Genomic DNA, 21,677 nt, shown 5'->3' with positions numbered 1-21,677 from the left:
CAATATGTGAAGATGTCACTTGTCATCTTGAAACCCAAGTACCCACTACTCGATTTTGAAATTCAAGTAGTGGCTGCTGGAAGGTGAAGGCGCGTGTGAGTGTCCAATGCTGCTCGTAGTAAAAGAGCCTGATCTAGTCCCGGTCCTTATTTAGAGACAAGGACCAAGGGGTGTGCCCAGTTCGGACTTTAAGGTTCTGGGACCAGGACTGTAATCATGACCCACAAATCCACTCCCGTCCTCGGACGTCCTCGGACAAACCTCCAGAATGCCGACTCCCGTTCCCACGGAAAAGCCACCGCGAGTCCGACTTCCGTCTCGTTCACAGGTGGAGGCGGGGGGGGCGGGGGGCTGGCGCAGTTTAAGAGCAGCCTGAGCCCGATTCGTCACCACTTCCCCTCCCCACTGCGGGGCACACACGCTACCCCGCAGTAAGGGCTAAGTCCCCAGTGGGAGGCCAGGCTTGTCCTGTAACAGAGTCTCACTCCTGCATCTGTCACCTGTCCTGTTCATTAAGACGGTCCAGTGCAAAACCACAATCCAGACTTGGCCTTCACTTCCACATCTGCACATGACACGGCCTGAGATCTTCAATTTACATTCCCTTGATCACATAAGACTGAGTTTTCTTTGACCTGAAGTAGATAATTCTATTCTTAGCATCCTACTGCTATTACAGAAGGCAATAAAAGCCTGTTAGTGCAAGTAGATTGATGCTACTTAAAGCCGGCATCCTAAAACAGATTCAAATTTTGCTTATAAAAACTAAAAAGTTAACCTTTTTGTCAATGTGTTTATAAAAAGATGTGATAACTAAAGAAACGTTATAAATCATTGTAAAATAAGCAGTTATAATTAAGAGTTGCTTTGAAATAGCAGTAAGTAGCAAAGTCATTTACCATATCGAATTAAAATGAGTTTAAAATTTTTTTTCTGTCATATAAACAAAATACACGAAATGATCAAAAACAATTTTCTTTGTATTCTGCCTTACAAAAACAGGCGTTCTCTAGATACTTTAAAATTTTTTGCAAGTTAATTTAGGAGTTGCATATTTTATCTGTCAAAATGACTTTATAATACCTTTCATCCTCTCATGAAAAACAGTATTGGTGCCTAAAGAGGTTATTTGATTTTTTTAATTTAATGAGAACAAAGGAAGAAAATGAGGATTTGTGGTATGAAAAAAGATAGGATACAAATCTGCTCACATTTTTAAAACATAGTAAAAATAAGACATGATAAGTTTCTGGGGGGTCCCACATATTCATCTCTATAAATGACACCTTTCTCTAAGTGCCCAAGAGCAGAAAAGCTGTGGCATGCTACACAATTTGTAATTATTTATTCTAACCAAATTATAACAAGAAGTTGAAATCACTTTAGCTGTATAATTCATGATTCAAATGAATTGTGTACAACATAAAAAAGAAAGCTCAGAAAAACAGCCCTGAAGGAACGAGCAGACGATACCTGTCTAAGGATAAGATCACCTACTCGCACGCAGAGGTGTAACTCCAGGACACAGCCACGGGCGCTGTGCTGTGCTGCAGCTGATTTAAGACAAGAGTCCCACAGCTTGTCCTACTCCGCCCGCTATTAGCTTCGTGATCTTAGACCAAACAATGCCATTCTCTCAGACGCTGCGTCCACCTCCACTTGTAAGGGGGTGCCGCCCTCAGGCGCGCGGGTCTGACAAGCTGGCCCACTTGTGGCGCTCACCCCACGGGAGCAGCGCACAGCAAACTAGCAGGTGTCGTCACCCGAGCTCAGAAGACTAAGACGGCTCTCTCCACACATCAAACTTTATTATGTAAAATAACTGATTTTTGCCAAAATTAAGGAAATATATTTTAATACAAATATAAAATATAAAATAAGGCCCAAACCCATTTTACTTATTTCAGTTATAGTTTTCCACTTAATAAAATTGCAGAAATCTAGTTCAAAATGTTTGTCAGTTTCTTCAAATGTTTGCACTAGATTAAATGGTTATAAATCTATAATAACTTAGTTTGGAAAACTCCAAACATATCAAAATGAGTACAAGATACAGAGAAAATATATAATAAATATTACTTGTTCTAATAATTTTTAATAATTATTTATAAATGGTATATACTATGCTCATAGAATGGAATGAATATTCTATTTTTATCTGCCATTGTACCCATTCTAATATCAGATATGAAAAATTATTATATTAGAAAAAAGGTATCAGTAACCTTCGATTCCTATGTTTTATAAACAGAATCAACATCAAATTTTTATACCAAAAAAACAAACCCACTTGTTAATTTTCACTGTACTGCAGCCCAGTGGCCTGTTGCTGACACTTAGGAACTAGAATGTCACCTGATCTTCCTTTTAACTAAACGCCCGGGTTCTTAGATCCTGAGTAATCCACAGCAAGTTGAAATCTAAACAAAGTGCATCATTCTCTCTCTCTCTCCACCATCACGCAAACTGCCATCTCCCCAGGTTTTCCCGGGGTCAGGACGCTGAAATGCCCACGCCCCATCACTAAGCCTTACGTCAACACTATCTTTCTTTTAAAAAGTTCCACCCCTGTGGTAACTGTCCTTGGCCTACTCTCCATTCTATAAAATAACTTTCAGCTACCATCAAACGAGTGTCCATCCAGACTTCTCTAAAGTCAGTCATAAGGTTTCATGCCATTTTACTCTGCTGAAATATGCTTATATCTTTATAGCTATTATATCTTACCTCTTCATATCCAAAAACAGACAGCTCTCTTGGCTAATCTCGATCTAAAATCCCTAAAAAACTTTTCATACCTTATATTTTGCCAGGTTTTAAAAACACGAGTAGATTTGCACTCTATCATTTTTCATAGTACAGATCCTTATTTTCTTCCTTTGTTCTCTTTTAATTTATTTTTTAAAAGACCAAATTTTGGTCATAAAGTTGTTGCTGCACATCAGTATGTACCAGGCATAAATACCTTCTAGTTTGGATATTCTGAGAACTAGAAATGTAATTTTAGGAGGAAAAACAACTAATGCCTGACCTGCCCTACCAACCATTAATAAATCCCCAACATGGCATTAACAGCACCGAATAGCGATCCAGCACAATGGAAGATATGACCCAAATCAAAAGATAGTACTTTCCTTAGAAAGTAAAAATAGAAAAACAACCAATCAACAAATTGAATCTTTTCTCAACTCTGTGAGATACACAAAATAATTATATAAATAACCAGATAAGGGTATTAGCAAGATTTACATCCACTCAACTGATACTTCCCTTTGCAATTTCAACATTTTCTTATACTTGAGTAAGTTTGGTTGGTTGGTCTGAATACTTACAGTTTAGGTTTAAAATAATATTGGTATGATAAATAAATTATCCAGATTTTTCTCCTGTTGGGACAAAGATATAAAGCATCTCCGGCATAGTAAGGAAAACGCTGACAATTAGTAGAACTGATGTAATTAGACTACTTTTGTCAATACAAGTCACCAATTTGGTGAATAAAAGCTACCAATGCCAAAACTATTCTGTTTGGAATCCAAAAAAAGAAAGAGTTGACTATATAAGTTCTAATAGATAAAATTTTCATTTGCGAAACTACAAGAAATAAATCTTACATAGGACTATATATAAGAATTCTTTTAAAAAAAATCTTCACTGGTAAATTTCTAAAAATATATGTGACATCCTAACACAAATTAAAGACTTTCACATTAATAGAGGTGATTCTATTTTTATAATGATTACAATAAAATTTCCGAAGTTTTTCTTGGAAAATCTTGCAACCTAATCTATAATATTTACATGTTGTTATAAAATAAGGAAATGCAAAAGTTCGATTTGCTTTTTATTCTTAGCTCTTCTCATATCGGACGAATATAACTTGCTATCTACAAAACAGCTAAGACAGCTCCTAGTTAACTAGAGCAATTACTGAGCAGCTACTACAGGTGGAGAGCTGGAGGGCGCACGAAGGTCCCCAGGTTAGCCATGGCCCTTGAAACAAATGAGTGACCTAAAGAGAATTACTTTTAAGCACCTATTAATGCTGTCCTTCTGTGAACTAAGTACCCAATTAATACAACTCCTTTCTGTATTGAGTCGTATCATCATTTCTCTCGCCGAGACAGAGATACACACCATTTCTAGCTTGGAAAGGAAAGCATGACATCTAGTGGAACTGGGGTAATTATTCTATTTTTCAAAATAAAGGTTTAAGCACTAAAAACAAAACATTCTTTTTACTTAGAATGTTCAAAAACTCTTCTGAATCTAGGGGAAAAAAAAAGATTCTGAAAATTGTACCAAAAAGTACCAGTCTCATGAGAAACTGTAGTAAATGAATCTTGTTAACGCCTGTATAATTATTTATCATTCTCGCACTACTATTTTTGCTCCTGGAAGCAGGATGCCAAGACTTTGCCTTTCTAAGAGATTCTACAACACAGCAATTGTTCTCAAAATACTTTACATTTGAACATGTTTTCCAGTTGAGGATAAGTGATTTTCTGTGCTTGTAAAACAAATGACACCTAACATCGGTTATTATTTAGAAACGGTGCCTCGAACTTTTTAGAACGAAGCAACTTATGAATGAAAAGAAAAAAAAAGGCAGGCAGGCATACATAAATTTCAGGTATTTCACATAATCAAGATGAGCTTCTATCTGATGCAACTATGTAGAAAAGCGTTCCCAGGACCACACTGGAGTCCTTTAAACAGGTCAACTTTCTCCAAATTGCCTTGTCCTTAACCAAAATTTCAGGGTAATCAAACACTAGTAATCATATAAGATCTGTTGCCTTCCTCTACCATGACTGATAAAGTTTTAAACTTTTGATTCTATCGAAAAAGGCAGGACGGAGGCTGAGAACGCGTATGAGAGGGTATTCGGAGCAGCAACCTGAGCAGGGCCGTGTTCCGTGCAGACAGCATCGGAGCGAAGCACAGTGGACACAGTCAGAACCTCACACCTCTACCCATTTTTCTCTCTCCACTGTGTAACATTAAACTTTTTCAGAGATTCGGATCGAAGCCCTTATGCATTCTTCGGAAGTACCATTGTTTCCAAGGTGGAGAGTGAACTTGGATCTCGATCTTGACTGGACGTCCTAGAAGGGGCCTTCCAAAACTTGAATGAGTCGTCTAAACCTGTGATGAAGGGAAAACTGTCAACATGAAGAGTCTCCTAGGTACTGTAACAATTAACAGAAAAAAAATACTCATTACGAGAAACCAGTCAAAAATTAGGCTTGCCTAATTTTTATTTTCTTAATCAATTTATATAGAAAGCTTGTTTCACAAAGGAATTAATGATAATTAGTTGACTGCGCTTTAGCTTAATCTAACACAATTTATCAAGAGTGCCAGCTCCCAAACGTTAATGCTCATGAGAACCACAAGGAGCGTGTTAAAGCAGTTCCGTGGTCCTATTCCAAGAAATCCACGTCCCCGAATCAGGGTGGGGCCGCAAACGTGCATTTCTACCAAGCTCACAGCAGACGTCAGTGCTGGTGGTTCGAGGGCCAGACCTTGAGTAACACAAAGCGAAAGGGACCCAAAAATTAAACGGGTCATCTTCCTAATAGGGACAGTTATTGAGCATGTTCAAACACTTCATCAAATGTCATTTCCTCTTAATTCTTCCAAGAAGTGAGCAGGAAAGTGAATTAGAAATTTATACTTAAATATTTCAGGGTAAAGGATTTTCTTGTCTGCAATTCACTCTTAAATGATTCAGAAAAATATATACAGACACACGTATGTACATGTAAGTAAATTTTAATTATGCACACATATACATATACATACATACACGTGGCATGGAGGGCAAATACAGTAAAATTGTTAACACCTGGGAAATCTTTGTACTATTCTTCTACCTTTTCTATAAGTGTGAAAGTATGTCAAGATTTTTTTAAATTAATTTAGAAATTAATTTTAAACTTCACTTTATCTTTATTATTAAATCATCATAAATCGTTATAAGAATTATTATTTATATGTGCTAAGATCTTCTACTTAGGAAATCTGAGAGAATCTACAACGAAATTAAAAGGTTTCAGCAAGATATTTTGATGAGTACATACCGAATATAAACAACTTTTCAATACGTTAGCAAAATAATTAGAAAATTTAATAGGAAAAAGTCTCATTCTCGGTCACCTAGGAAGAACCTTCCTAAAGTTCAAGGCAATAATAGAGAAAAAGTAAAGAACTTTGCTGAAGGGCATGAGATGACTTATGAAATATTCATGATTTCAAAAACGGTTCCCATGAAGAATTTATAACAGAAAAGTGCTTCGGCAATGTTTAGTGAAAAGAAGGGATAAGACACTACACATAAGACGTGAACACAATTATGCAAAACAAACAGAAGCTGGACAGAGACAGACGAATGGACGAAAATGCAGCTAACGCGACACAGGCATCTCGGGGCAGTGGGACTGGAGGTGAATGTGGCATTTTATAAAAATGTAATTATAATGTACCTACCATTTAGGTCACTGCCTTCTGAAGTTCCATGCAGAGCAGAACAATTCAAATCGAACGTGTACCGTCCCAGGTAACAATGTTTTGCCATCTGATTCAAATGTGCGTAAAAATGGCAGTGATACAGAAGAGCCTGAAGGGCAGGTTTTCCCACGAGGGACAGGCCGGAGTCCTCGTCGTGGACACAGGGGCCCTACAGGAAAGGAGGGAGACAGAAAGAGGACAGTGACTTATCACACGATCCTTCAGACGGACTCGCGTGTCTCCCCCCGTTCCCCTGCACGGAGCTCAGCAGCCCCGATGCCCCCGCACCCTATGCCCGCCTCGCCCTTCCGGGCCGGGCACCTGACCGCGGGCCTCGTACCCGAAAGCCACCGACGGCAGACCACCTGCGCGGCTTCGGCCAAGAAATTATACACTTGAGCCACAGATACAAGAAAAGCAGTATTGTACAACCTAAACAGAAACCATACAATAAGTATTAAAATATCTGAAATAATGTGATCCAAGTAGTTATATTCAAGGTTATTTTTGTACCTATCAGTAAGATAAAACGAAAAGGCTCATCAGTATGGGAAAGTAGGTTTGCTACTTTACTTCCCACCAAATTAAGTCTGCCAAGGGCAATGCACACAACATGCACATGCATGCATACATGCACACACGTGCACACACGCACACTTTCCACCAGGAGGCTGAGAAGAATCTGCCATTACACAAGTTTAATCTCTTTACACTTGTCTTCAAATATTTTGCACTGTCGCTCACTCTTTTTTCTGGAATACCCAATGATAAAAATCAAGCAACAGGATAAAGTTTGCAAATAATCCCATCATTAGTTTATAAATGTTTCTATTTTTTGGAAAATAATAATAAAGTTAAGATTTTAAAACAGACCATAAGAGAAAAATAAAATATGTAAGAAAGAAATCTAAGTGCCAACAGGAAAGGCATGGTCAAAACATATTAAAAAACTATCATTAACCATGAGATTTCTGTATGTGTCCCTTCTCTCATACCTCCTCATTGCCAAGGAAAGATGGGTATTAAAACTTACCAGCCAGGAAGACAAAATAACTCAGAACTTAAAGGTATAATTACATTAATAAGATTATTTCTATCAATCCTCTTTTAAAGGATATCATCACTAGAATTAAACCTCTCACTTTAATATTAAATACCTTTCACGGTTTTGAATTTGTTATTGTTGTGTTCTAATAAACCTATACAATACTGTGAGTGTACTCTTCATAAACAGAGCAATTTATGCATTTAAGAAATAAGACTAACGGCAACCCACACATGCTGGTCACTGTGTAACTTCCCATTTTGAGGTCTAGGAGAAGAAGGTAGAAAGGGTACAAGGAGGACAGGGGCGCGTGGCCCCCATTCATTACAGTTCAGGTGATGTAGCCCTTTCATGCTTCACCTTATTTAATTATCCAGGATGAAGTACTCCATCCACAACCACGAAGCCCATTCTAACATTCACGGCTTCAAAATGTTCTTCCTTTTAAGCCACTTATAACATCCCTAAACACACAAAAGATGTCAACACAAGAGATTCTCAATAGCTGCTTAACACTACAGATTAAAGCCCTCGTAATAATAATTCAGGGACGGAATTAACAAAGATGAGAATTATAAATATTTCAGCTAAGTTTACTAGCTTACCTCCAACTGCCTAACAAAACTCAATAAATCAATAAAACAATTATTAAATAACATAGCACAAACACTATTTTTCTAAATATGTCATAATATGCCCAGAATATCAGTATATTTATTACACAACTATATGAATTTATTCAGAATTTTTACTTTTGCAAAATTGTGTCTATGTAATTGCTTCCTAAAATGAAGGAGTGGGGAGGAGAACCGAATGAATAACGATCGAAACAGATTATAACTCACGAAACAAAGTCTCCTTGAGTCCATACTTGTGTAAATTTAAAAAGTGAATAAATAAATTAGTGGGAAAGAAAGGAAAGCTCTTCTTTACAGTGAAATGTAATAAATGTAGAAGAAACGACGGAATTAGAACGTTACCACTTGGCAATCGTTCTGTAATAACGGTTTCAGACAAGAATCATGAATAGAAGAAGGCAAAACGAGTAAATGGAAGTTGATGAGAAATAGGGATTTACACAGTCTTAAAGAATCTCCCTGCAAAAAGAAAAACTAACTCCACAGAGAGGAAACCAGGCAGACTTTACCCGAACCAAATAAGCCAAGTTAATATCACCAGCCACGGGACAAAGAAAGAGCACGTCTCCTGACACGCTCGCTGCACTGAGAAGGCAGCATCCCGTCAGCGGCTGATCAGCCAACCTAACCATGAGAAAACAGACGAACCGAATGAAAGAACATTACAGAAGCGCAAGAGCCTGCACGCCTCAGACATGCTGAGGTCGTAAACGCTGAGGATTCAGGAACTATTTTAGATAAAAGAAACCAAAAAGCTACAACGACTTCAAGCTACGTGTATTCCTGCACTGGATCCTAGGTCCTGATTGTTGGAGCTTTTTAAAAACTTTTCCTATAAAGACAGCAGTGGGACAATTGGAAAAATTTGAATAATTTCCTAATTTTGATAATTATTATGGTGATTTTGTAAGAGAATGTCCTTGTTTTTAAGGAACTCACACGTGTTGACAGAAAAAAAATGTTATTATGTCTACGACTCACCAACAATTCTGATAGGAGATGCGAGACGGAGCTAAAGCAAATTCGGTAAAATTATAACATTTGGAGAATCTGCGTGAAGAGTATATAAAAACTGCACTGTTCCTACAACTTTGCTACAAGTCCAATTTTTTCAAAATAAGGTTTTAAAAAACAAAATGAAATGTATGTGCCGATTCAAATTCCATCATGAACATGGAAAGGAAGTAAAACATGAACAAGTGTATTTACATCACAAACCGACAACTCACTATTTAAGCACATGAAATTAACTTTACATTTAAATGGGTGGTACAGTTTTCAAGTAGAAAGAACTTTAACATTACAAAAATTGCCCAACAGCCACAACTCTGACCCTAAACCACTGCATAACGCTCCCTGGGCGCCTGTCTGTCTGCCCCCTTCCCCAACCCCCGCCATACGCCCCACAGCACTAAACCTGATCGTGTGTGAAGTCCCAACACTTAGCTACTCAACAAACACTCACAGACGTGAACTGAGTCAAACTGCACAGGTACCTCCGGTCTGGCCACCAGACCTCCTGTGTGACCGACTCCACAGCTCTGCTCCGGGTTGGAGTTGCAGGGGCAGGGACTGGTGACGGTGGCCCTCAGACCAGACCGTGTGGCAGAATCTTGTGCTCAGGAATGCTGAAGCCAAGTCAGACAGTGGGGACCGGATCAAGGACAGTGGACGACTAGAAACCACCGCCCAGGCTGGGGTCCCTTGGACGGGGATTGTTTTTCCTCCCGACAGAGGAATGCAGCCTCAAACAAGGAAAGGCCGATGTTTATAAACACCACCGAGAAAAGCGTGCCCCGAGCAGGGAGACCTGTGACACGCTGAGGATGACACCGAGGACTGGTGTCTCAGGCAGCAGGAACCGGCTCCACAGGCCCCCCCGCCTGGTGGCTGGGAGCCGGGAGAGCTGAGCTGATATAGGCTTTGATCTCGCCTACTCTTTGTGACCACCCACTTCTAACGTTTCGGCATCCATGAAAAAACAAGTGGGGAATAGGAGACAAAAATTGACACCTGGCTTCTAACTTTATTTATTTAGCAATATCAATAAGGCAAATGAGGTAAATGAAATGCTTTTTTCTGCATTTTTATGCATTAGCAAAATAGAAGATGGTGCTGACGAGATGGTGCTGACGGGGTGGGGCTGAGAGAAACATTTAAAAATATATTAAAAATATGGTTCCGAAGCATATATTCTAGATAAAAGAAACCAAATAGCTATGACAACTCTAAGATTAAATTAAATAGTAAGAAATAAGGCAAGTTAAGGTAATATATGAAAAAGAAGCAATTTAATGGTATAGACATTAAATGCCAGTGTCTTTCAAAGAAGAAGAAGATTAAAATGGATTGTAGCAGTTAGTGAAAGCATTATTAATAAATACTTTTTAAAATGTTTTCAAATGTTTTAAATGACTTATATCTCAACTGTTCCAGAAAAGATCTAATGCCTATTACAAGAAAAGGTAAATTATAACATGACAGAAAAAGTACAGCAGGGATGAAAGAAGGAAAAACGGAGGTAACAAGACACTGGAACCAGGGATAAAGCAAGAAAACATAAATACCAGAAGAGCCGCTTTCGACAGGAAGGCTCTAAACTTCCCAGCACTCTATGATAAAGAAAACCCAGCAGCTGTATAACTCGTAATTTATACACACAAATGGTTACCACTCAGAAGTACAAGGTTTCAGACAGAATTTGGACACAAACTTGGTGTGGGTGCGGGGAGAACCGGGAAGGTTGGGATCACGACGAGAACACTGCAGATCACCCAGGGGAACGAGGGCACAGCGGGCACAGGTTAGACTCAGGCATCGAAGCAAAGCCAAGGCAGGAACAGCGAGCCTCATTGTGAAGCCATCCATCAAAAAGCCACCTCAACCAAACTAAAGCATGTGCGAGGCTCCTAGACGCTGGTGCTACTTCCTGCTACGTCCCTCAAAATACTGTAAAAGGTACACCAAGATAAGTTAATGAAACATTTTGTCAAATAAGACTATTACGCATCATTCTACCAAAGGCGGTTTCAACCTTAGAGAACTGGATATGTGGCACCTTCTTTCCGGCTGTAATAAACTGGCAAAGGTCACACTTCTCAGAGATTATGAAATTCCATTATCTATATTTGAGGATCTTTTTCCCTCCTTAGAACAGCTGTTTCCACTTTGGGAATTTAAAGTTCCACTTAAGTCTTTTCAAAATTGGGACACAAATACTAGGTTACCAACCATTTATACTGCTAAATGAGGACACTTAAAAATAAAAATAATAACCAAAACAGTTCAAAAAAAAAAAAAAGAGGAAAAAACCCTGAATTTATTAAAAATACACAAAATAATTGCTCAGTTTTCTAATTTTGCTTAAGGTTAGCAAAAGTTACATCATCAAGTACTGTTTGGGGTTAGAGCAGCTCTCAAACTTCTTTGATTCTGACCAATGTAGGCAAAGCAAAAGACTCCAAAACCACTACCTTCAACTTTTTAGTAGAAAATTAATTCGGTGATGAAGAAATGGAGAATAATAAAACCAACAGGCTGCCATAAGCATGTCAGCGGCAATAATCAAAAAAACTACAGCCTAACTTGTAAGAGAAAATGTGCATATCTACACATGGTTCTCTATGAGAATGCCCCAAGAGTTTTAACAGAACCCAGAAAGCTCAGAGGATGCAAGTGCCACCAGTTCAACGATGGGAGGAGAGATAATTTGTATTTGAGCCAAAAACAACACGTTTTAAAATCTAGTTATTGGATAACAGGCATTAAAAGTCCTACACCATTAACATAAATATGAATCCCGGGTACTCCTTCCAGTTCTGTCTCCTCTGGCTTTATTACAACACAGACCACACACGAGCAAGCATGATGAGAGGCCATGCTAACGAGTCAGAGGAAGCCATGCAAAAGCAGCCTGGGCTCTTCAATAACTGGCAGAGATGACCTGGGTTTGTAAAGTCTGAAAAAGTGAGCTTTCCAAGAGTTTAAGAAGACCTGGGCCTTCACCACCACTTGGGTTCACGCGTCCAGTGACTGCCTGAAAAGCTGCCCTCCCTGCAGCTGACGGCACTCAGCAACTTCTGCAAAGACAAACTAATGGAAAGTTAAAAAGAAACCTTCAATTTGTCTAGGATCCTGGGGAGTGAGATGCAACAGGAGAATAAATATGCAGGCGTAGGTTAAGGACCTGTGGATAGGTACTGGTCAGGGTATCTTATCTCCACAGTGAGAGCACTTTTCTATCCTCCAAGTCACCTAAAAAGCAGCAGGCTATTAAGTTAGGTACTACTAGACTTGATATGAAAACATGAAACAAAAAACTCATCCAGTAGGAACCAAAGAAAGGTAATTATCACCCTAACCGTGCATTGGAAAAGGAAAAAAGATGTTACTATCAATGCACATTTAACTGCAAACAAATTCGTTTATTAGCATTAAAGAGAGACAACATGGTAAATGGGTAAGAGAGAGAAACTACTTGGGCTCAGAGCAAAGGTGTGTGAGTCAAACCTGTGCTGACATTTACCTGTCTATGAGATGAGAACAGCAATGGTTCACAACCCCATTACACAAGTTAGTACTTGCTAAGCCCCTAGAAAAGTATCTGGTACGTAGTAAACACCATGTTAGCTAATATTATTTGTTTAAAATTATTTTAATGCTACAAGCAACTTATAAATCTTAACAAGCATAAGAAAATTTCTAGACTTTCTTTTAAGAGATGTTGTTGCCTTGTATAAAATTTCACCAATAATGAAATATATATATGCTGAAACTTTATCATCGATTAACCACAAAAATCTACTAGGTTGATAATTGTTTAAAGTCACCCACCTGCCAAGTATAATCCTTTAAAATTACTGAAGGCATTGGAATTACAAGGAGATTCTGAAGAATAAATGCAGCCTGAAATTAAAAAAAAAAAGTCAATACTGCCATCTTGTTGTCATCTCTGAAATAACCAACATACCGTAATTTATTAACAAAAAACATCGCTGGCCAACTGCACGTGCTGACAGGTCATTTTGAGAACTGCCAAACTGCATTTCTTATTAGGCGATGATCTAACAGCAGATGAAATTATTTCATCAGAAATATATTTTTTTCTTATTTCAAAATTCTGTTTTTCAAAAAAAATGATCTGTAAATATAAACTGTTCTGGTAGCAGTTAGGAAATATACTTTCACGTTCCTATTATCCTCCAGACAACGCATACTCACACACTCATTCTCACACACACACACACACACACACACACCCCTCTCACCATCTTCCTCTCTCACACAAGTTCCTCTCAATAAACATTCGCTAACTAGAACTACGAAACACAAATGTCCAACTTAATTAACCTCCCAGGTCCTGAAGATGGCCAAATTAAACAATCATGCTAATCTGGACACTGATTATCTATTTAGTGAGAGATTACGATACAATGGGAGAGTAACAGGAACAACGGACAAGACCTAAAGAGAGATCTTGAGAATTTTCAACCATCTTAATTGCAAGTCAATAAACAGATAATCTTTACACTGGTCAATCAGGAAGCTGCTACGATTTTAAGCATCACATTAAAAAAAACACAGCCTCCGACTTTGGAACTAGGAGCTGGCTAACGGAGGGCCCAGGAGCTGCCATTTTCTTCACGTGATTCTAAGCACAATGCGATTACTGTTTTTAAAACTATCTGCGTCACTCACGACTTTGATAAAAGCGGCAATGAAGGAAAGAATTAGAACAGGGTTTACACTTCCTCTTATACGACAGAGTATTTGGACAGCCTTTGTCTTTAACTAAAGCTTTATCAACATCACAGACCCATAAACACTGAGGCAACATTTTGTTTCTGCAAACTTCTTTTCAACGTGCAATAAGAGTTCATATTAAAATATACCAAATTCTACTTCAACCCTCTCAGAATAAAGGACCACAGTGTTCGCCGTGAATTCCTATCTTTTCCATTGTCCACCAGCACTTCATTGGGGTGTTTCACAGGCAGGAGAGACCGAAGGCAACGGTGAGTCCCGTGCACTGGGCGCAGGGTGCAGGGGTCCTAAGGAGCGCCCCACGGGCCCCTAGAGGGAGGGAGGGAGGCGGCGCCACTCGGACAGGCCTACCTCCCGGCGCACCATGCTGCATTCCGACTGGTCCAGAAGAATGTTCACCACAGTTCCCCAGATCCCACCAGAAATGTTCTGACAACTGTTCGCTAAGGCCACGCAGCCGGCCTCCAGGGCAGTCAGGGCCGACCCTAAGGCCAGGGACGTGAACCTCACCTGCTGAAGCCAAACAAAAAGTGTCAAATCAAAGAGTCTGACCTCCTAACATAAATTCTTAATTTTCCTGGTACATAAAATATCAGTTTTATGACAGCTTCTTGATGATCCTAAACTATAAAAGACACAGAAAACGGTGTCCTACAAGTTTACGAGTGAATAAAAATCCTATTCCATGACTCAAGAAAGCAATAACATAAAAAATAAAAGTTAAATGAAAGGAAATGTCACAAGTCACAACCAGCTATAATAAAAATTATAGCTCTCAAGCCTTTTTCTATGGAAAGCAGAAAGTGCTTATGTCTCTTTTATGAACCAACTCCTATTTATTCCTCATTTTTAAAGAGGTTACCTATTATTTTCTTCTACCTTCCTTAATATTTTAGTGTTTCTTCCAAATAAATGGTTTTGAGTTTTTTTAAAACTTCTTTGCAAAAGGAAGGCATGGAATTATCTTTTTATAAGACATTCAGCATTATCCCCAAAATTATTTAAAAAAAAAAATCACTTCTTGCTTGAAATTCATGGATAGTATATACAGTTAACGGTACTGCATTATATATTTAAAATTTTGCTGAGAGTGAATCTCATACGAAGTGCTCTAATCACAAAAATAAACAAACAAATGAATAAACAGTAAAGAAGGCAGGAGGAAGCTTCTGCAGGTGAAGGATATGTTTACAGCATTGATTGTGATGATGGTTTCGGGGTACACACTTATCTCCAAACTTATGAAGTTGTACATGTTAAATACATAGATATTTGTAAGTCAATCACACCTTAATAAAGTAGTTTGTAAAAAAAAAAAATTGGTGGACAAAGGCTAAAACTGGAAAATTCATTAAAAATATAAAACTTGGCACTGTAATGGTACTACTATTCTTTTAAATGACACTCAAATATCACTCAATAGCTGTGCTAAATTGTTTGAAAATGGATGGATTTTTCCAGTAATTTTCCACTGTCCTTTCTAAAAGTGATATTTTTATCATCTTTTTTTTTCTATTTTTAGTCTGTACACTAATGAGTCTGACTGCAGAGGGTGCTGTGAACTGAACTGTGTCCCCCCCGCCCTCCGCCCATTCCTATGCTGAAGCTCTAAACCCCAATGTGACTGCATTTGCAGACAGGGCTTTTAGGACGTTGCGAAAGCTAAACGAGCCCATTAGCTGGGGTCCTAATCCTACAAGACGGTCACCTCACAAAAAGAGGAAGGTCACACACTGAGCAGACACTGGGAAGCTGGCCGTCTGAAAGCCAGAAAAAGCCCTCACCAGAAGATGACCATGATGACATCTTGACCTTAGATGTCCAGCATCCAGAACTGTGAGACAATAAATTTTGATGTTCATGAATAGCGCCCCCCCACCCCATCTATGGTACTTTGTGATGGCAGCCCAAGCTGATTAAGATGGGGTAAATAAAGCTTAAGGCAGAGTGACTAAAATAATCTCATTTTGGAAACATACGTATGTATATGCATGTATGTCTTGTTTCACTTGCTTTTTAATCTACACATGATGAACTTGATTTTTCTGCGCACCGACCTCTGGGTCTCGATCAACCCACAATGGGATCAACCAAGCCAACCCGTGTTGAGCAGGGCTGTGCTCTTCGCTGTGACTCCCCAAAGGCAAGAACCAAAGTGACATCCACTCCTAGAAGCAAAAGGAAGTGGAAACAAGCACATCAGGTAAGTTTCTGAGACCGAAACAGAGAGAGTTTTAGCAAACTCTGAACTTTAAAAAATCCGAACAAAGTAAAACTGTACTTAAGAAAGGGTTATAATCCATCATTTAGCTAAAATAAGGCAAACAAAAATCTCAACTTCTTTAAAAGTGAAACATAACAATTTTTCTTCAGAACAGCTATTTTCCCCATGATTTAGAAGAAAATGGAGTCTACAATGCAGACTTCAATCAAAATAAATTTTAAATAAAGTTCAGATTTGTATAATATACAACCTCTAAGAAACACCTTGGTAAAAAATCATTTCTGTCTCCTGAGAAGAAAAGTCGAGAGAGGCACTTCATATAGTGCACTTGAAACGTGGCAGACAGCGCACAGTGCTGGCTGCGTTCAGAAGGCAGGCCGCTCGCAAGGCCCTCACCGAGCTTGGGCCCTGGGCCACCATCTCATGGGACAAATGAAGCAAGCAGAGGATTGTGCTCTTTGTGACTCCTTTTCCCATGAAGGACATGGCATTTCCTCCACGTTCCACATAAAAAGAAGTAATGACCTGAAAAACAAATGTAAACAATTTAATGATGCCACTTTTCACTGACTTGTCTGAACTGAACCCTAACCACACACAGGATATATAATAGTGTCCGTTTATACATTTAAAAATGGTTAAGATGGTAAATTTTTTGTGATTTTACCACAATTAAAATAAATATTCTTAGTTTAAAGCATATTCCTTTTGAAACTTATACAAAGGATATAGTGTCCTTCTAGAAGGTTTTTGTGATTTAGAATTTGTTCATAATATTCCTCAAATATTATAGTACCCTTAAAGTAAAACAGTTTATAAATATCTTGTTGAAAAGTATACTTAGAAATTACTAGCTATATAAAACTCTTATTGACTACCATGGTTAGGCTAGACTTTCTAGAATTATGGTTTAAATGTAAATGAACATTTTTCTCGCTTCTCAGCAATATCTTAGATTTCTACTCCATATTTTAGTATATCTTTATTTAAATCAGTAGATAACTTTTTCTCTCCCACGTGTCTGAGGAATTCGACATGTTCCTATCAGTAACATTAAAAGAAATGTTTCTTATTTAAGGGGCTACGACCTTCACATTACAAATAATGCTATAAATTAAGTACTTACACACTGAATTATATTTTAAATGCATTAGAGGAGCTTACTTTTTAAAAAATGTTATGGTAAGTCTTAAGCTAATATATCCATTCTAAAAATGCATACATTTCTAGTCATGGACACCTTGCAGCATGGATAACTAATTAACATACTGGCACTTTGCCCTTTTCCAATATTTACAATTATTCAAAAGAAAAAAAATTTATTTCATTAAAGTGACTACACAAGAATTCATATTAAATTTTATAATTCAGAGTATTTTAGATTTTGAAATCTTCAAAAGCAAGATGTACTTTTGGAAAGAAATTCTAGATAGCATCGTCTGGAGCATGCTTGTAGCTGAGTATACAAACATTGCCTAAAGCAAAATTTAATAATGAAAGTACAAAAATTAAACACACATAGTTTATGCTCATTCATGTCATATTCTAGTTGTTCAAACTGTATTCCAATTTAAAAATCATATATAAGACAATATAAATTAAATTATTCATCATCTGTCTACTATGTATACATCACTGTGCTGGGCCAAGGGGGAGCTATGCGACACTGGAAAAGATCCTGGAAATGATCCAGAGATGATTCTTACAAGCTCGGGTTCTAAGAGGTCAGTGCGTCAAATGAAACAGAAACGCAGTGCATTAAGCACCGTAACAGCGGCACCTGTAAGCTGCCGCAGGCATGGACCCTGCGGAAGACAGAAGTCAGTCAGACACCATGTGCTGAGTGTCTATGTCTGAAAGAATGAAAAAGGCTTTTACTGAAGTAAAGTAAATGAAGGAGTGTGATCTTAAACTATGTGTACAGACTGTCACCCCCCAAAAGAAAAGAAACTATAGGAAGGAACCAGATTTTTCAATAAGCTTTTTTATATAGCCATATGTAACTGAAACTTCAAGAGATGTGGAGAAAAAATAAAACGGAGATAAGACTCAAAATGCAAGATTATAAAGAGCTTTATGCACTTGGAGAAGGAGGTTCGGACTGAGAGGTTTCTGTTTCTGAAGGACAGCCTGTTGGGTGGAGAGGGTTTGACGGCAAGTCTGACTGTGCAGCACGAAAAGGGACAGGCCGCTGTGGAGACTTCGGTACAGCATCCCATGACTGGGACGCCCGTCAGCTCCGATCAGCTCGTTCATCTTTCAAGATCGGTCCCTGCCCTGCCTCGTCCGAGAGCCTCTCCTGAAGTCCTGACGTGGTGACTGATCCCAGCCTCGAACTACCACTCAACCGCTGGCCACCCCGGAGCCCTACAAGGCAAGTAACGCTGACAGATTCGGTCAGGAAGGAAACGAAGAGCCATTTTTAGATTCAGACAGTTCATTATTTAAACAGCAAAAGGAAGAGGAGCCCAAGGTGCCAGGAGCTCCCAGTGTCCCTTGTGCAGGGGGACCCTGACACAGAGGGGCCAGATGACAGCAGTGCAGACGGCAGGGAGCTCCTACAGCTGTCCCCAAAGGAGTGAGGCCGAAAGCCCTCCCCATCAGAACCCAGGAGGCAAAAGAAACAGGCTCCTAACACTTCCTACCACAGAGTGAAGCAAAGGACAAAGGCTCTGTAGCAGTTCCTCACGAGCCTGTCACGTTCTCACGTTCCAGAGGGATTGCAGAAGTTCTGCCGAGGCTAAGATCACCTGCAGCTGAGCCCTGCCCCCGTGCACTGACTGGGGGCATGCACGCGAGGCTGGTGGGGTGCTGGGCGAAGCTGCTCCCCTATAAATCCATGTTGTCGCTACATTTACCACACCATACCGATAATGTAGTGAGCTCAGTGAAGACAGAACCTGTGGGATGGGGTTAAGGCCATGCTCAGAAGCCAGTTACAGCTAAAAACGGACACTTGAGAAAAAAAGCTAAAAAAAAAAAAATAAAATAAAGAAAGAAAATGAAGATTCCACCACCTTAAAATGTCAGAAAAAAGAGTCGTAAGTTAAATCGAAAGGAGAAGGAAATAAGTCTAAGCAGACATTAATCACACGGGGGTACACTATGCAGGGGAGGGCAAAGACGGGGCCTGTTCTTGGTTCTTGGGGGACGCACAGCCACCAGGGCCCAACCGGAGACAGGGGAGGGGCGCTTAATGGTCTGATGAGTAATTTTAGGGCAGTAAATTCAAAGATTTGGGTAAAATTAGAGAAATTCATAATGTACTAAGACTGACATGAAAAAATAAGAAATCTGAGTAATTCTAGGTTGTAAAAATTCAAGTCATTTATAGTCTTCCCCCAAAAAAACCTCTAGGCCCAGATTGCTTCACCATCAAATTCTACTAAATATTTAAGGAAGAAATAAGAACAATTCAAATAAACTATTCCAAAGATGAAAAAAATTATATAAAGAAAAAAAGAAAGTTATGTACATATAAGGGTGAAATGACTTTGATGTTAAAACCCGACAACAGTTTTCTAAGACAGATGCAATAATTCCAAAAACATTTTTTGCATAACAAAATAGGTAGGATAATTCTTAAAATATTAACAAATTTTGTTAATTTGTAAAAAGAATAACACATCACGACCTAGTTGAAATTTTTTCCAGAAATGCAAGGTTAACATTTGAAAATCAGTCTATGTAATTTGTCACCTGAATGGGATGTAGGAGAAAAAAATAACGATTATCGAAAGATATAGAAAAAACAATATACATTTATGATTAAAAGAAAACTCTTAGCAAAATAGGACAAGAAAACTTCCTTAATTTGACTTTTCATTAATTAATTGAAAAAAACTACAATAAAGAGCATATTGAGAGGTGAACAATGAAAGCCTTTCCATTGAACTTGGAACAAGGATCCTTGGTATGTGGTTAATGTGTAAAGCTGGGTGTATTTCCACATATCGACAACAGTTTGAAAATAAAATTACAAAAATTCATTGTCACCGAGGAGGATGTTCACAGGAGCCATATCCAAAGTCACCGTAAACTGGAAGGAAAAGAGCCACGTGCCCTTCGACGCCGTCGCAGAGCCCACCACACAGGAATGAGGAACGCCACCTCCGGGCGGAGAAATGAGCGGCTCTGACGAGCAGGACGACCGAAGACAGACGCCGGACTGGGCTTCCGCTTCACAAAAGCAAGCAAGTCAGGAATTATGGTGTATGTACGTGGACACGAACTTAAGCAAGTCAGGAATTATGGTGTACGTGGACACGAACTTAAGCAAGTCAGGAATTATGGTGTACGTGGACACGAACTTAAACGGCAAAACCATGAAAACACGAACAAATGGTGACCGCAGAACTCAGATAACTACCACTGGCCAGGAGGGGTGGAGATGGGGAGCACGTTTGAGGACCACTCCCAAGTGCGGGTGAGGCTTCGCTTCTGGATCGGGGGTGGTCACATGGGCATCAATCACTATGCGATAACTGACCGAGCTACATACTTATGTTACATAGATTTTTCACATATGTGGTGTATTTCACAAATAAAAAGGTTAAACAATATAATAAACAAATCGCCCTAATGAGAACACTTAAATGTAAGCCTTAGTTTTTTTTTCCTTGAAAAGGAGTGTATTCCTAAAAGTGATCTTATGTCTTTGTTAATAAAAATCAGTAAAACATTTAACCATCACGATGAGTCATATACATACTGAATAATAATCTACAGTAAATACAGTCACGCATATAATGCACTTACCGTTTGCCTGGCCCACGGGAAGCAATCGATAAACAGTAAACAACTACTTGGGGGTTTCTATTATTGTGGGTATGTCATTGGTCATGTCAACTTACTTCCAGGAGGCCTGACAAGTACTTCACACAAATTTCGAGGGGCCTTGTGAGGGGGGAATGCGCGCTCCACCCCGGCAGCGCAGTGAGGTGAGCCATGCCCCCTAAGGTCCTCTCGAGGGAAGGCAGGCCATAGAAGTGAGGGGCATCCGTGACTCGCAGACACTGCAGCAGTTTCAGGGCCAGCTGTGTTTGGAAGACGTAAAACAGTTCCAAGCATTTCCTGTGTATGTAAAGGAGGAAAAAATATCAACCACAGAACAAGTGTGATGCACTTTGTGGGTGGGCAGCTGTCTTACTGGTGGTGCAAGATTGTATCGGAAAAGTATGTACTAGGAGAAACAACAGAAATATTCCCTCTCACAAGACTTCGCAAGAAAAACATAGTTAAAACATCATCTAAGGTATATGATATAAAGTAACAGTGATAATTGCATAAAAATACAGAAATGGATATTGCAATTGCCATCCAATAAAAATGAAAAGTTGGAATGGAAAATTAAATGCATATTTTAAGTGAGTTTAACTGGCACAGGCTAAACATATACTTTTAATCATTCAGCATCATTAAAAAATTGAATTTTTAATTGCCTACAATGTGTTTTTTCCTGAAAGCTAATATAAAAGAAAAAGAAAGCTTTTAA

At 38.9% G+C, this 21,677-nt stretch overlaps 1 protein-coding gene across 6 annotated transcripts in view; it reads right to left on the bottom strand.

Moving 5' to 3' along the window:
• Positions 1 to 21,677, bottom strand: part of RTTN (rotatin) — a 114,942-nt gene that overhangs the window by 39,154 nt on the left and 54,111 nt on the right. For 5 of the 6 annotated variants that reach the window (XR_005647983.1, XM_039839810.1, XM_039839822.1 and 2 more), the window contains exons 28-34: positions 21,037 to 21,256; positions 16,580 to 16,708; positions 16,017 to 16,127; positions 14,311 to 14,472; positions 13,030 to 13,101; positions 6,493 to 6,682; positions 5,057 to 5,148 (exon numbers count right to left, since the gene is read on the bottom strand). Coding sequence is in view for 5 of the 6 variants with exons in the window: in XM_039839810.1 (XP_039695744.1) it covers positions 5,057 to 5,148; positions 6,493 to 6,682; positions 13,030 to 13,101; positions 14,311 to 14,472; positions 16,017 to 16,127; positions 16,580 to 16,708; positions 21,037 to 21,256 (976 nt within the window). In the remaining variant the exon portion in view is untranslated. The remainder of the gene's footprint in view (positions 1 to 5,056; positions 5,149 to 6,492; positions 6,683 to 13,029; positions 13,102 to 14,310; positions 14,473 to 16,016; positions 16,128 to 16,579; positions 16,709 to 21,036; positions 21,257 to 21,677) is intronic. The other variant, XM_039839812.1, reaches the window with a different exon arrangement.

The sequence above is a fragment of the Pteropus medius genome, unplaced genomic scaffold (assembly GCF_902729225.1).
Source record: "Pteropus medius unplaced genomic scaffold, Ma_sr-lr_union100, whole genome shotgun sequence".
Lineage (NCBI taxonomy): Eukaryota > Metazoa > Chordata > Mammalia > Chiroptera > Pteropodidae > Pteropus > Pteropus medius.
Note: the sequence above shows the minus strand (reverse complement) of the source record. Positions and strands in the feature narration are given on the sequence as shown.